We start from the raw sequence: 13,006 nt of genomic DNA, 5'->3' as shown, positions 1-13,006 counted from the left end.
CTGAGGTTTATTTCCAAACTTTGCTTTAAATTTAGCAGCGGTTGTGATGACAGTCATTGAAAGATAGAGTTGGACTCAGAGATGAATTTCTCAGCTTTAACTCTCCCTACATAATCAGGTCTCCCCATCTAAGGAAGAGTACTGAATCCCGAGGTACTAACCAGCAAGGCTATTTCTGTGGAGCCTATATTTGGCTTCATTGGAACATCCATAAGCTACATACGCTTTAAAGCTGCACACCAAATCAAACCGAAATGAATGTACTGATTTTACCAAAGGGTAAATAGAACATTTTATTAACACTTGTTTTGCAGCAACAAAAGGACAGTTCACGTCTCTTTACTCAGCACAGCAAAGGCAATGGTCACATGATAGTACTTGGAGACACATAGCAGAGAGGAGTTTCAGGTTCTTAAGGTCAGGAGTGGTTTGCATTTAGAAACAAACTTCATGTTCTATATTTGCAGTAGCAGGGCCTCCAGTCAAGAGCACAGGACACTGAACAGATCAAATACCCAGAGCAGACACAGAAACACACCAGGTGACGTTTTGCTTTAAATTGGGATATGCATTCTTATCACCGCAGAACATTATAAAGAATTCTGATGTTAAAGTCTTTAAAAGAAATAAATCATTGCTACCACAAGCAACATGGGGATAATTTACAAACAGGAGGTTTTAAGCTTTGCACTTATTGCTTGGTACACAAATGTTGCAGTTCCTGTTGAAATATATTAAGAAATGGCGAGCAAAATGCCTTTTTTCCATCTAAAATTCTATGACTCTATGAAAGTAGAAATTGCAATCCCCTAACCCAACATTAGGTGTATGCTATTTTTGGTTCTGTGTGAAAAGTATTTGTTATGTTTGTGTGAGTGGATATGTATAAGATATACAGGGATATAGGTATAATTTCAATATATTTTGTCCTATATACTCAAGACAAATATCTCTTAAATGGGGTATTAGATAATAAAATTGTCTACATATAGACTCTCTATTGTATATCTTTTCATGTTATATATATCTTTGTGGCATGAGTTTCATATAGTCTCTAGCTATCAAGGAAGATTATCTAAATCATTTTCTATATATTTTGTTGTTAATATTGCATTTTAAGGGCTACAGCTTTATAGTAAATTTTTATTAGATTCTTTATGATTTTATATATATATCAATCAATTTTTCCTAATGTAAGTTACAACCAGTACAAAGTTGTAATAAAAAATACATTGAAGTCTATTTCTTCTTATATTTTTTTGCAAAAAAAGTTATGTGATATGTTACATGAAAGTTGAATTTTATTGAAATGTGAGGGGTTTGATACTGTCAGGTAATGAATGGGAGAGCATGGAGCATACTCCCCTCCCTTTACAAGTTCTCTTTCATAAAAAATAAGTGTTTGTGCCCAAGCATTTCACAAAACACTGCAAGATAAGCTTTTTGAAGACCACAAAGTATCACACACTGTGCACTCCTAATAACAATTCAGTATGAGTTGCTAGCTGCTAGTATACAATATAGTTCTTCAATGAAAAGATATAGCCAATCCATGATATACACATAATGATTACAGTCAATACCTGATCTAACCAGCTTTCCAATCTCACTATGTCTGTAGACAGGATTTCCCTGGGATATTTTGCAGTCCGGTATAATAAATAAATAAGTGCAGTTTGCATGATCAAGTAGCTTTGGCTTCCTAACTTCTGTAGGATGACATGTGCCAACTATTTCTTGTGCTCTCTAACATGGAGATGGGTCCAACGAACACCTACTTATCCACAGTAAACCTTTAAATCACAAACGGAAGGATGAACAACCTCAGTGGGAATGACATAACGTGACAGCTTCCACAGATTGCACTTGATGGGAATCTCATGGGCTGTTTTGAATTCATACTTTTTTTTTAAACGGCAAGACTTGCTTGGTTGATATGTTAACATGTTTACACCACATTTTTTAAAATTATTTTGTGCAATCACAATTAATTTGATCACAACACTAAAAATGAATCGAGCAACTAGCTTTGTTATGAATAATCATCTTGGTCCTTATAGGTGTACGCATCTTGTGCTCCTTCCTGCACAAACTCTTCTTTCTTCTCCCAGCCATTAGGCCAGCCTCCATTCTCCTGGGTGGTGGCGCCATAAGACTTGGTGGTACCGTAATTTATATAATTCTGCGTGATGTCCCCTGTTTCTTCGTCCAGTTCATCTTCGTGAATGAAACCACATTTTTCTTCACTTGTTTCCTCAGGGTCTGCCCAAGGTTGTTTCTCTCCTGAGGCAAATATTGCATAAAATATGACTCCACCGTAGTGGACCAGTGCAGCAATGAGGAAGACGTACTGCCACTCTTCACGGGACTGTGGTGAGAAAAGCAGGAGTATGAGAGAAAACTCCATAGCTGGAGAGCCGCCCTGACAGCATGCTCTACCATCATGCTTTTTGTGAGGCGCTACCTTTGGGGTTACCCATATCAAGCAAACACTTTGAAATAAAACTGTTTTATTATTTAAATTTTAAGATAAAGATTTGAAAATAAAATCTTAAATACATCTCTAGTCTGCTGAGTTCAAGAGTATTCCTTTACATTTATTAATCATCCTTTAGCTTTTTATCGTTTTTTGGTTGGGGGCATTCACTCTGTAACTGAGACCAGTCTTGAACTGAGGAGTCTTCTGACTCTTTCTCCTCAATGCTGAAGTGATAGGCATGCACTAGCTCAGCCAGCTCTCCACTGGCTTTTCTTTCTTATTCATTCTCTTCATTTCCGTCTGTAAAACCTCAAATCTGAAGCCACATATATATTAGCATTCCTCATAAAACTGCCTTAGAATCTGAATTTAAGTTAATAAATAAAGCTGGGGAAGGCTGTTTGTCTATTTTTTAATATAGGAGCAAAAGTTTTGGGGGCTTGGGGGTGATGTTCTTGTCACAATGGGGATATCAGAAATAGGCAATTTGTTTTTGTATAAAGCCCTAGCTTGGCTACTTAACACTTCCAAAGAAATAGATAACCCGTGGCTGTTGGAAGGGCTTGAGAAACACCTTGCCTAATAGTTGGGGAGGTGGACCTTCTCAGAGCTGCTATAGAGATCTGTCTCTCTGGGCTTCATTGTCCTGCCTACGTAGAAGTGGACAGAGCACTCCAAGACCACCACAGCTCCTTCCCAACCACAAGAGAGAATCTTCTATGATGGAACCCCTCTTGTGGTTCTTACCTTGTTCTTTGTCATTGCACCAACAATGATAGGGCAGACCATCCCCGACAGTGTGCCAACGCCATTTGAGATACCCATCAAGATACTGGCGTATCGTGGAGCAATATCCAAGTGGTTAACATTGAAGCCTGAAATATACACAGAAACTTTGGCTCAAGGCAGTATAAACTTCTAAGAACCAAGTACCTGGTACAGAACATCAGATCACATCTTCCCAAAAAACACTAGGTGCATACCATGTGCTTTTCATAACTCCATTCAAGGACATTATGAGAAAGAAAGGATGTACATTTTTCCCCAATACTTATTATGGCTCACTGACACATTCTCTTAGCAAATTGATCAAGTACAATAAAGAAAGAAACAGTCAGTAAGGTGAAAGGTGAACAGTAATAATCCTAAATGATGTTTCTCAATGTTCTAATTGTTGCCCAGCACATAGATAATTACTAGCAAAATCCAAATGTTCTATACAGACAAGAAGAGGACTCTTGTAGATGTAACCAGCTTGTTAAATAAGAAACACAGAACCGATTGCAGAGTTAAAAACCACGAGGTCAGAGCAAAAGCGGAAAACCTTACCCTTCACTGCTTCTGCGGTTCCTCCTCTCTGCAAGAGACCTACTTCTGTGCGTCCTGTCTATTTAAAGACTTTCTGTTCTGTTTTCTCATTGGTTGTAAACCCAGCCACATGACCTCCTTGTCACTGCCTGTTGGTACAGACCTCCAGGTCGTCTATGGTTGGTATTGAGATTAAAGGCGTGTGTCTGCCATGCTGGCTGTGTCCTTGAACACACAGAGATCCGCCTAGCTCTGCCTCCCAAGTGCTGGGATTAAAGGCGTGCCCCACTACTTCTCGGCTTCTGCTCTGGCTTGCTCTGACCTCAAGGCAACTTTATTGACATACAAATAAAATCACATTTCAATACAAATAAAATATCACTATAGACTCTTACCAGAGATAGCAAATCCACTGAACCCAACCGCAAGCACCAAGAAGGAGATGGCCACCCCTCTGGTGTGAGAGTAGCCAACAACCAGGAGCAGAGTGGCCTCCATGCCAAAACCTTTGGAGGCGAGCACAGGAAAAGTTTGATCATATTCATCTCCTCCCCAAATCTTCCTAGAATCACCCCTAATTCCTTACCCACCCAATTGTGTGTCCTTATTTTTTAAAACCTATCATGTCAAATTTGTGGTACCCATACATTCTTGGATATGTGGCTTTCCACTGGATTATAGTCAACTTAACAGCAGTTACACTCTTTGAGAAAACTGACTCTCCCTCTCCCAGCAACTATCAATCACCAATGTCTCCTCAGCTAGGGGTGGGACTTGGTGCTCATCTCTTCTCAGTGCAAAAGTTTCACAAACAGTATTGGATTAACAACCACTGATTTAACTTAAATCCCACTTCACAAGATTAACCCATATGTGGCACTATTCTTGGCCAGGAACCTGAGGTTAGACAAGTCATAGGCCCTAAGGGAGAATTTTCTGCTATTACTCTGCTAAATCGACATACTGTTAAGCCAACTCCTCATGACTTACCTTTAAACCCACATATTTACTTATCTCTCAACCCTCATCAGAGAAAGCTTCTGCTTACAGTAAATCATCATCAGCACAGAGACCCACAACTGAGCAAGGTGTAGAGAATGAGACCACAGGATTTTCAGCACCAAGCAGAACATATGTACTACACACACACACACACACACACACACACACACACACACACACACACACACACACCTTCAGACATTCATGTATGTAGATCACAGGACCTTCAAACGGGAACATATGTTTACCACTCCACATGCACTTACCACCGCAATTCATGATCTTTCTCACTGTAGTTGTTGAAAGAATTTGCTTGCTTCTTAGAAAATCTGCAATTTGCCCCCCGATAGGCACAATGATTGTCATGACAAGGTGTGGGACTGCGGACAGCATGCCAACCTGACAAAGCCAAAGTGGGAGAGAAGTTTGAAAAAATAAAGGAAGTGGGCAATTGAGTGACCTTGGCTTTCTATATCTGTCTTCATCTGCTCCTTATGAGCCAAGGAAGGCAACACATTATTTCCAAATGCACACTCACTCTCTTAGAATAAGCAGTAATGTCCACAGAGCAAATCGTGAAAGCTAAGTAAATTTACTTTGATCCTTTTTCTGTATTCTTAAAGGAAGAAAAATTTTATTGCTACATTGCGATTCAGTGTGTTCTGAGTTCATGAATCAACCTTCCTGAATCTTGTCAGTGAGTGAGTCACATTTGTTTATCCGTTTTGTATTCTTAAGTGCATTTGCACTAATGCATCATTAATGAGAGGAAGAAGGACCTAGGGAGGAAAAGATGCCTTTGGCCCTCAAAAAGGCTGTATTTAAATTTTCTGTTTTATTCAAAAGGTGAAAGACTCCACATTTACATTTTAAGACACCTCTTCTAAATTTCATAGCATAGATTTCATTTATGGAAACCTCACACGCGTTCTTCAGTTTGACTCATTTACTGTCAAATTCAATCATATTCTTATACCGTGGTATGCAGCCTCTAAACTGATTTCATAGAAATTAGGACAATCCCAAATCTAGCATGCCTTCAACACACATTTTTAACAATCAACTATGAACAAGAGACAGTTCCCTAAGTATTGAGTGTTGGAGCCCACCTAGGTTTCCTAGTGGCTTTATCCAGCAGGGCTACATAGGGGATGATTGGGCCACAGGCCTAAGTACCAGGTGTTTGGAAGGGTCTACACTTGGCTGTATCTAGCAAGGGGGAGGTCTTTTGCCTCTCCCATTGGCATTGTTATAAAAAGACCTTTGGAAGAATGTTCTGGGCTGATGGGTTTTGACCCAGGCCCTCCCAAGGATATTCTGTGTTTCTGTCTGTCTATCTCCTCTATATTTCTTTCTACATATTCCCCACTTCTACCTGCTCAAGAGTACCCTGGTCGTGAGAGTGGGAGAGGACATATGGAAAAAACACACTATTGCCACATGAATGGATGTCCTCACTTGAGTATATTTTTGAAGCACAGATTCTGACAAGGGAAGGGCTGGGATATACTGCTTGTGTTTAAGAACATCTTCTAAGTGGATTATTGGAGTTGTGAGATGCAGGTTTTAAATTTTTTATTTTACAATGACATATAGAATGTTGTTATGATCATGACTAGTTGAGAGAGGGAAGTGTTCCGAGATGGAGTAAATGTTTAAATTGTTGAGTTCTCTCTTCTACTTAGGGTGGAAGTTTTTATAATTTTATTATTGAATGAGGAAACTAAGATGGAAAGGGGCAATTTTTAAATAGTTCTAACCATGTCCAAAGACTGCACTCAGAGTGTGCATATGCTCAGCAACTATGCCACCTGAGAAAGAAAGGGGAATTATACCCGATATTGTATGTAAGTGTGCTTATTTGCTTACATGTGGGTGTTCAGTAAATGTGACACAAATAAAAATATAAGGTAAATTGAGTCTATGGAAAGTATTCTTGGTTTTGAGAACAACATGTTGAAAAAGTACAATGGTCCTTTATTCTTACTCACCAGAGCTATGCATCAAAATTCAATGTAAATCAGGAAGGTGCTGAAACACACGTAAGGTTTTCCCAGAACCCCATGTCATGTTTCATTTTACAAATGCAGGCTCTCTGCTTGAGAGTGACGTTTCCTGTCCACGTGAGAGGTTTTATGTCTGAAGATAGCTTTGCACTGGACAGTCTCAGCTATCTACTGTTCGTTTGAACAAACATTTTTTTCACTTTGCATTAGCAAAGAGCAAAGCAGAAAAACATTCATGTATTACTCTTTCACAGAGTCAGGAATAAAAGTACAAGGAGCTAACAGCTAGAGGCCACTGAGAGGTAAGTTTTGGTGCCTGTTTTAGCACTTGGAGTATGGGATCTTCCAGTTTCCTAGGCAAAATTTCCTGGAAGTTATTTATGTGTAGGTCTTCTCAGCTCTGGTGACTTATGATGAATAATTACTTCACACACTCTGACTGATCTGTCCTTCTTGATTGTTTTTAGTTTGCTCATTGTTTACTGTTCTACCAGAGGAAGATGGCTGTTTATCGTCCATCACCTATTCTTCTTAGTACTTCTAGGTCATCACACACTCCTCCTCTCTCTCCTGTGTCAGCTCTATCTGAACCAAGCTTTGAAGCTGTCAGGAAGCAGAACATGGAGCATAGGCTCGCCCCCTGAGGAACTCAAAGGAAACAAATGTCTAGTCTCATTTGATTGGTCCCTGTATTCTGAGGGTTAACGGTGCTCGTTAAAATCCTAGAATTGACTTTGCTTTGATTTGCCAGTCTCAGAGGAGCTGAAAATACTTACATACTACCATAGGGAAATACACATACACACACACACACACACACACACACACACACACACACATACACACACAGAGAGTTAGCTAATGTAGGTCACTTATGTGTGTGCATACATTAGGTCCTCTATATAACTCTGTGATGCTGTACACGGAGCATGCATGCGTGTGAGTCTTCACGTGAACTCATTTTGTCTTAACCAAGCATATTTGGAATGAAGGTTAAGGTGTTCCCTGTGTGGTTCAATCTACAGGATATCCACTCTAATGAGCTTCAGGAAATCCACCTTCTGTGCAAACATATTATTTTGTGTAAAATTTTTTTCACTTCTGAAAAATAGTAGTAAAGCTCTCATTCATATTTAAGAAAATTAAGAACAATAATTATTCAAAAATCAGCCCCAAGTTGTAAATCAACACTTCATTGTAAAGCTTAGTTTCAAAGCCACATGACCTGGACACTCCTGGACTTCCTAGGCCCACCATGAACTCCTCTAAATTTTTTCAAGTTGGAGAATTTAAAGTATTCTTTTTACCAGTTTAATAAAAATCTTCAGGCCATGCTGCATAAAGAATGTAACTGCATCTTTAGCTTAAAGATAACAAGTGAATTAGTCAATCCATACGTAAGTTCATTTAGTTTTTGCAAACTACCCCTGATTTTATTCAAGTATTTTCAGTTAATTGGAGACACAAGCTCAGGAAGATCATTTCATTGGCATCAGTTGGCAACTCCCCCCACCCCCACAAATCCTGGCTTTATTAATAGCCTCTGAGTGTCACATTTGTCCTAGATTATGAAAATGGACTCACACCTCCAGCAGTCTTTGTTGAGAGGTGTGACACTCTCAGAGGTCCCCAGGCTGCCCTACAATGTTTGATCAGCTCCAGGGAGAAGAGGCCCATCTACAGCAGCCATTCTTCTCAGAGAGAGGGGGACTGTTTCCTTAGAAACAGCTGCTTCAAAAGAGCTCTTAGGCCAGCAACTGCCAGACTCAGGCTTTCTCTAACCCAGCTCTCGGATAGCCTTTCAAGTAGAGACACAATATGAACAGCCCAAGCCCAGCTGGACTTATGTAACAACACAAGGAGAACCGGCACGGTCGTTGCCAGCAAAGATAAATGGATTCAGGACTCAGCAGAGAGCTGCACACAGAGCTCAGAGCTGGCACTCAACACTGACCTGCTAAGTGTGTGACTAGATGTATAGGTCACCTGATGTATGACCCTGTAAAGGGAGTTGGAACAGAAATGGTGTATCCATGTCCTAAGTGTGTAACTAGTTAATATACTTTAGGTGATTTCAATAAGTATCCTCAGTTCTGTTTTACTATCAAACAGAAATGTTGACAGCTATCCATCTAGCGATGAGGTCATGAATATGAAAGAAACGTCTAGAATTTCATATCTCTATACAAAAGGAGTACTTAAAGTTGAGTTCTCCCTTATAGAAAATCTGGAAACGGTTTTATTTCGGTATCTATAAACAAAGCTCTCTGTGTGTGAATTAGTAACACATGATTTTTGTCTATACTACAAAGTTGCAAATATTAGGGGAGAGAAGCAGTATTGTATTTCTAAATAACACAAAGAGTCTATAATAGACTCAGCAAATGCTTGTTAGATTACATTGGATGAACGAATTACAAGGACATTTTCAGCTTTTTGATTTGCTAAGTGTCTCTTTCAATTGGACAGATCTCTGAAAACATGGAAGGGGAGGAAGCTGATAGTAACCAAACACAGTTCCATTAGAATGGATTACCTTTCTCTTTAGTAGTTCCATTGCCTTCAACTAAAGGTTTTTGTATGTGTTTGTAGGGAAAGGGCTGCATTGTTGCTAGGACCCATTGAGATGCAAGCTACATGAAGGCAGAGATGATATTCTTTTTGCCTGGATCTCCAGAACTAGAGAGCTATTTCTAGCAGGCAACAGAATAGAGTAGAGGACACACATGCTCTCTCTCTATCTCTCTCTGTCTCTCTCTGTCTCTCTCTGTGTCTCTCTCTGTGTCTCTGTGTCTCTGTCTCTGTCTCTGTCTCTGTCTCTCTCTCTCTCTCTCTCTCTCTCTCTCTCTCTCTCTCTCTCTCTCACACACACACACACACACACACACACACACACACACTTCCAGGAAGCAAATTATGAAGGTTAGAAGACAAATTTTTGACTAAAGGAAGGAATGTTCATGTAAATACAGATGTCATCCAATATTTTAATAAGGTGAACTTGTACAGACCTTGCTGATTTCAAATCCAAAAACTTCCTCAAAGTAAGCTGGTTGACTGATGAGCAGTAAATAAAAAGTCCAACTCCTACAGAAATTTGCAACGATTATCGCATAGACGGGCATGGACGTGAAAAACTTCCTCCACGGGGTCTTGAATTTCTGAAAGTCCAAAAAAGAGTGTCACTCTGTTTTAGCATTTTCAGTCTTAATCTAGTGCTTTCTGTTTTCACATGTGTGGGCTGGAGCACAAGTATGAGATAAGATGGTAAAGACAGCTTCCCAGTTAACCTTAGGTGTGTGAATACTCATTAAAAGAGAAAACGAAACACCAGTCTCTTCCTCTGATTAAGTAGTCTAGTTTTTAAAGTGTGCAAAATTCATGTATTTAGAAAATAAATTCCAAAACCATGGGTTTTAATTTCTAAGATTTTAAAGCAGTTTCCCCCCAGCAAAATATTGCCAAATAAGTGGTTTTATAATATCTAAAATGTTGAAAGCTGAACGTACTTGAACAAGAAAGAAAAAATAAGAATGCATTATTGCCCACCTCTTCTGAAGTTGGCCAAGCTATCATCTATCTGTAAATCCCTTGACAGTTAGTGGAGATCAATTCATGTTAGACACTGTAGTATAAGTTCCTTAAACAGTCCTGTGTTGTTGGGGTTCACCAGGTACAGCCCAGGACATCATTACCAGCTAATTATGACACTTGAGTCCTTTTAAAATAAGAACATAATACCCGGAGATGGTTTGCTGTGGTTATAATACCTTTAAAAAATTAGATTTCATACACTTAATATTTTAGACTTCAGACTATTTCTCATATTCACAAATATTTTCTCAATTACCTTATCTTGAAGACCAAAACTATAGCTAGCTGCCAAAGAAATAATCTCCTAAAATAACTTCATTCAGTGTTTTATCATGTACTTGTCATGATAAAATGATCAACACAGGAAGCAGATTTTCTTGATAGATTTAGTAATTATTCCTGAATGTCGAACCCCATAATTGTTAGTATTAAACTGTCTGTGCTCAGATATTCAAAAATCACTTTAAATGTAGAATAAGAAGAACTCATGTTTTGATGAACAGAAATATATGTAATACCAAAAAGAGAGACGGCAACCTTTATCAATAATATATAATAAACACTGTGGCTTTTGGTAAGCACTTGTTTTCTGAGAGCATGATTAGGTAAGCTCCAAGGGATAGGTAATTTAATCCTGTACGTAATAAATGATGAAAACACTTCACAGGTGAATAAACATGGCCAAAGACGGAAATGTGTGCATTGGGATACCTCTGTGTGTGGAATAAATAAGTAAGAGTCAATACTGTGGTTTTTTTTGTTTGTTTGTTTTTTTTCTGCTGGGAGGGTACTTTTTTGCTCATAGCAAGATCTTCCCTGAAATTATATTCTTCATATGGTAAATCACTTTCCCAACAGGAAGAGAAAAGTATTAATTTTTAAAAGATTAATTTATCTTATATATATGCATATTTTGCCTCAATGTCTGTGTACCACATGTGCGCCAGGTGCCCACCAAGGCCAGAAGAGGGTGTCCAATCCTCTGGAACTGGAATTACAGAGGGCTGTGAGCTACACTGTGAGTGCTGGGAATTTAACTCTAGTCCTCTGGAAGAACAGCCAGTATTCTTTCTTAACCACACAGTCATCTCTCCAGCCCCAACTATCTTACTTTGTGCCTTAAAAATCACTGGGAACTACAAGCAGACGTATAGCATTCTGACAATGTGCTATTTATTCAGCTGATTGGGGTATGTGGTTATGACAGCAACTTGTCCATTTATGATCCCTATGTTTTCCTGTATTTATATCATGTTCAAAATTATTCCTTGGAGAACAACATAATAAATTTACGTCATACAGTTGGCTGTGACCTGTGATCTTTCATCAGATCCACACCCAGAGCAAGTTACTACATAAGACTTTGAAGGCAGGATGATTCCTACAGGTGTTAGGTGGACTGAGTATTAGAAGTTTGAATATGGCCATGAGTTGGGCAGTGTCACTGAGTCAATGTTGATTGTGTTAGCTCTGGTAGATCTCTACAGAAGGGAATATGGCACATTCATGGGACAAAAGTTTGACACTGTCCAGAAAAATAAAAGTAAACAGGACAAGGTGTCAGCTATGGTTGTACCTGTCTCCAAGCCTTCTGGGACCTGAGGAACACAGTCCTCATCTGTGGCCCATACTGCACACCTTTTTAGCAGGCTATAATTCAAGCCCAGACCTTGAACATTCTCAGGCCAGGCTATTGCTCCCAAAGTCTGAAAGAAATGGGCCACATCCCTGAGACACATTCCTTGAACCTTCCCGTACTCCCTGTCTGCTGATTCCCTTGCTGCTGGTCAAAATACATCACATTCTCCTGCCCACTTGAGCATGCATGGCTCTTGGCTCCTTTAAGAAGCACACTGGGATGCTGTCCATGGTACTCGGTTTTCTCTCTTCCTTTTTTAGTTCTCTCTCTGGGGTATTTTTGGTGCTATCTGTGAGAACTCCCTGGCCACAGATATCTGGGGCAATGCAGCTGCTGATGTCAGAGAACCATTGTTGATTGTGTTAGCAGTGTTCAGACAAAACAATATGTGACTATGCTGCCTGCTTTGTTGTATGCAGAATTTGGTCCAGAAATGTTCAAAAGAACTTGAAATACAAGTTCTACTTTCATTTGATCTTATTTTGAAATTTATTTGGAAGTGACAGGAACATGTGAAACCTGATAAGAAGAAAGATGCAGTGCCTTTAAGGCAATGGGATGTAGAAACCCAGATACACCGTTCCTCTAACCCACTGGTTCTCAACCTTCCTAAAGCTGTGACCCTTTAATACAGTTCCTCATGTTGTGGTGACCCACAAAACCATAAAATTATTTTTGTTGCTACCTTATAATAGTAATTTTGCTACTGTTATAAATTGTAAAGTGAATTTTTTTGAAGATAGAGGCTTGTCAAAGGGGTCACAACCCATAGGTTCAGAATCACTGCTCTAACCCATCTGCTTTTCTTTGAAAAAGAAATGGAAAAGATAGCAATCATTCCTGAGGAAGGTCAGAGGAAATGAGAGAGAGAGAAACAGAGACAGAGACAGGCAGAAACAGAGAGGAGAGAGAGAGATTGGTGCCAGACTCTGTTATTTAATAAGGAACTGTAACACAGTTAATCCAGGAAGGTGAGAT

At 39.3% G+C, this 13,006-nt stretch overlaps 1 protein-coding gene across 1 annotated transcript in view; it reads right to left on the bottom strand.

Moving 5' to 3' along the window:
- Positions 1 to 264: 264 nt before the first annotated feature.
- The window catches only part of Slc17a6 (solute carrier family 17 member 6), a 42,656-nt gene continuing 29,914 nt past the window's right edge, over positions 265 to 13,006 (bottom strand). Inside the window, exons 9-13 of the mRNA XM_036185131.1 lie at positions 9,807 to 9,956; positions 5,056 to 5,188; positions 4,183 to 4,293; positions 3,227 to 3,354; positions 265 to 2,368 (exon numbers count right to left, since the gene is read on the bottom strand). Of these exons, the coding sequence (XP_036041024.1) occupies positions 2,033 to 2,368; positions 3,227 to 3,354; positions 4,183 to 4,293; positions 5,056 to 5,188; positions 9,807 to 9,956 (858 nt within the window). The 3' untranslated portion in view covers positions 265 to 2,032. The remainder of the gene's footprint in view (positions 2,369 to 3,226; positions 3,355 to 4,182; positions 4,294 to 5,055; positions 5,189 to 9,806; positions 9,957 to 13,006) is intronic.

This window comes from Onychomys torridus, chromosome 1 (assembly GCF_903995425.1).
Source record: "Onychomys torridus chromosome 1, mOncTor1.1, whole genome shotgun sequence".
NCBI lineage: Eukaryota > Metazoa > Chordata > Mammalia > Rodentia > Cricetidae > Onychomys > Onychomys torridus.
This window is presented reverse-complemented; position numbering and strand designations above follow the sequence as displayed.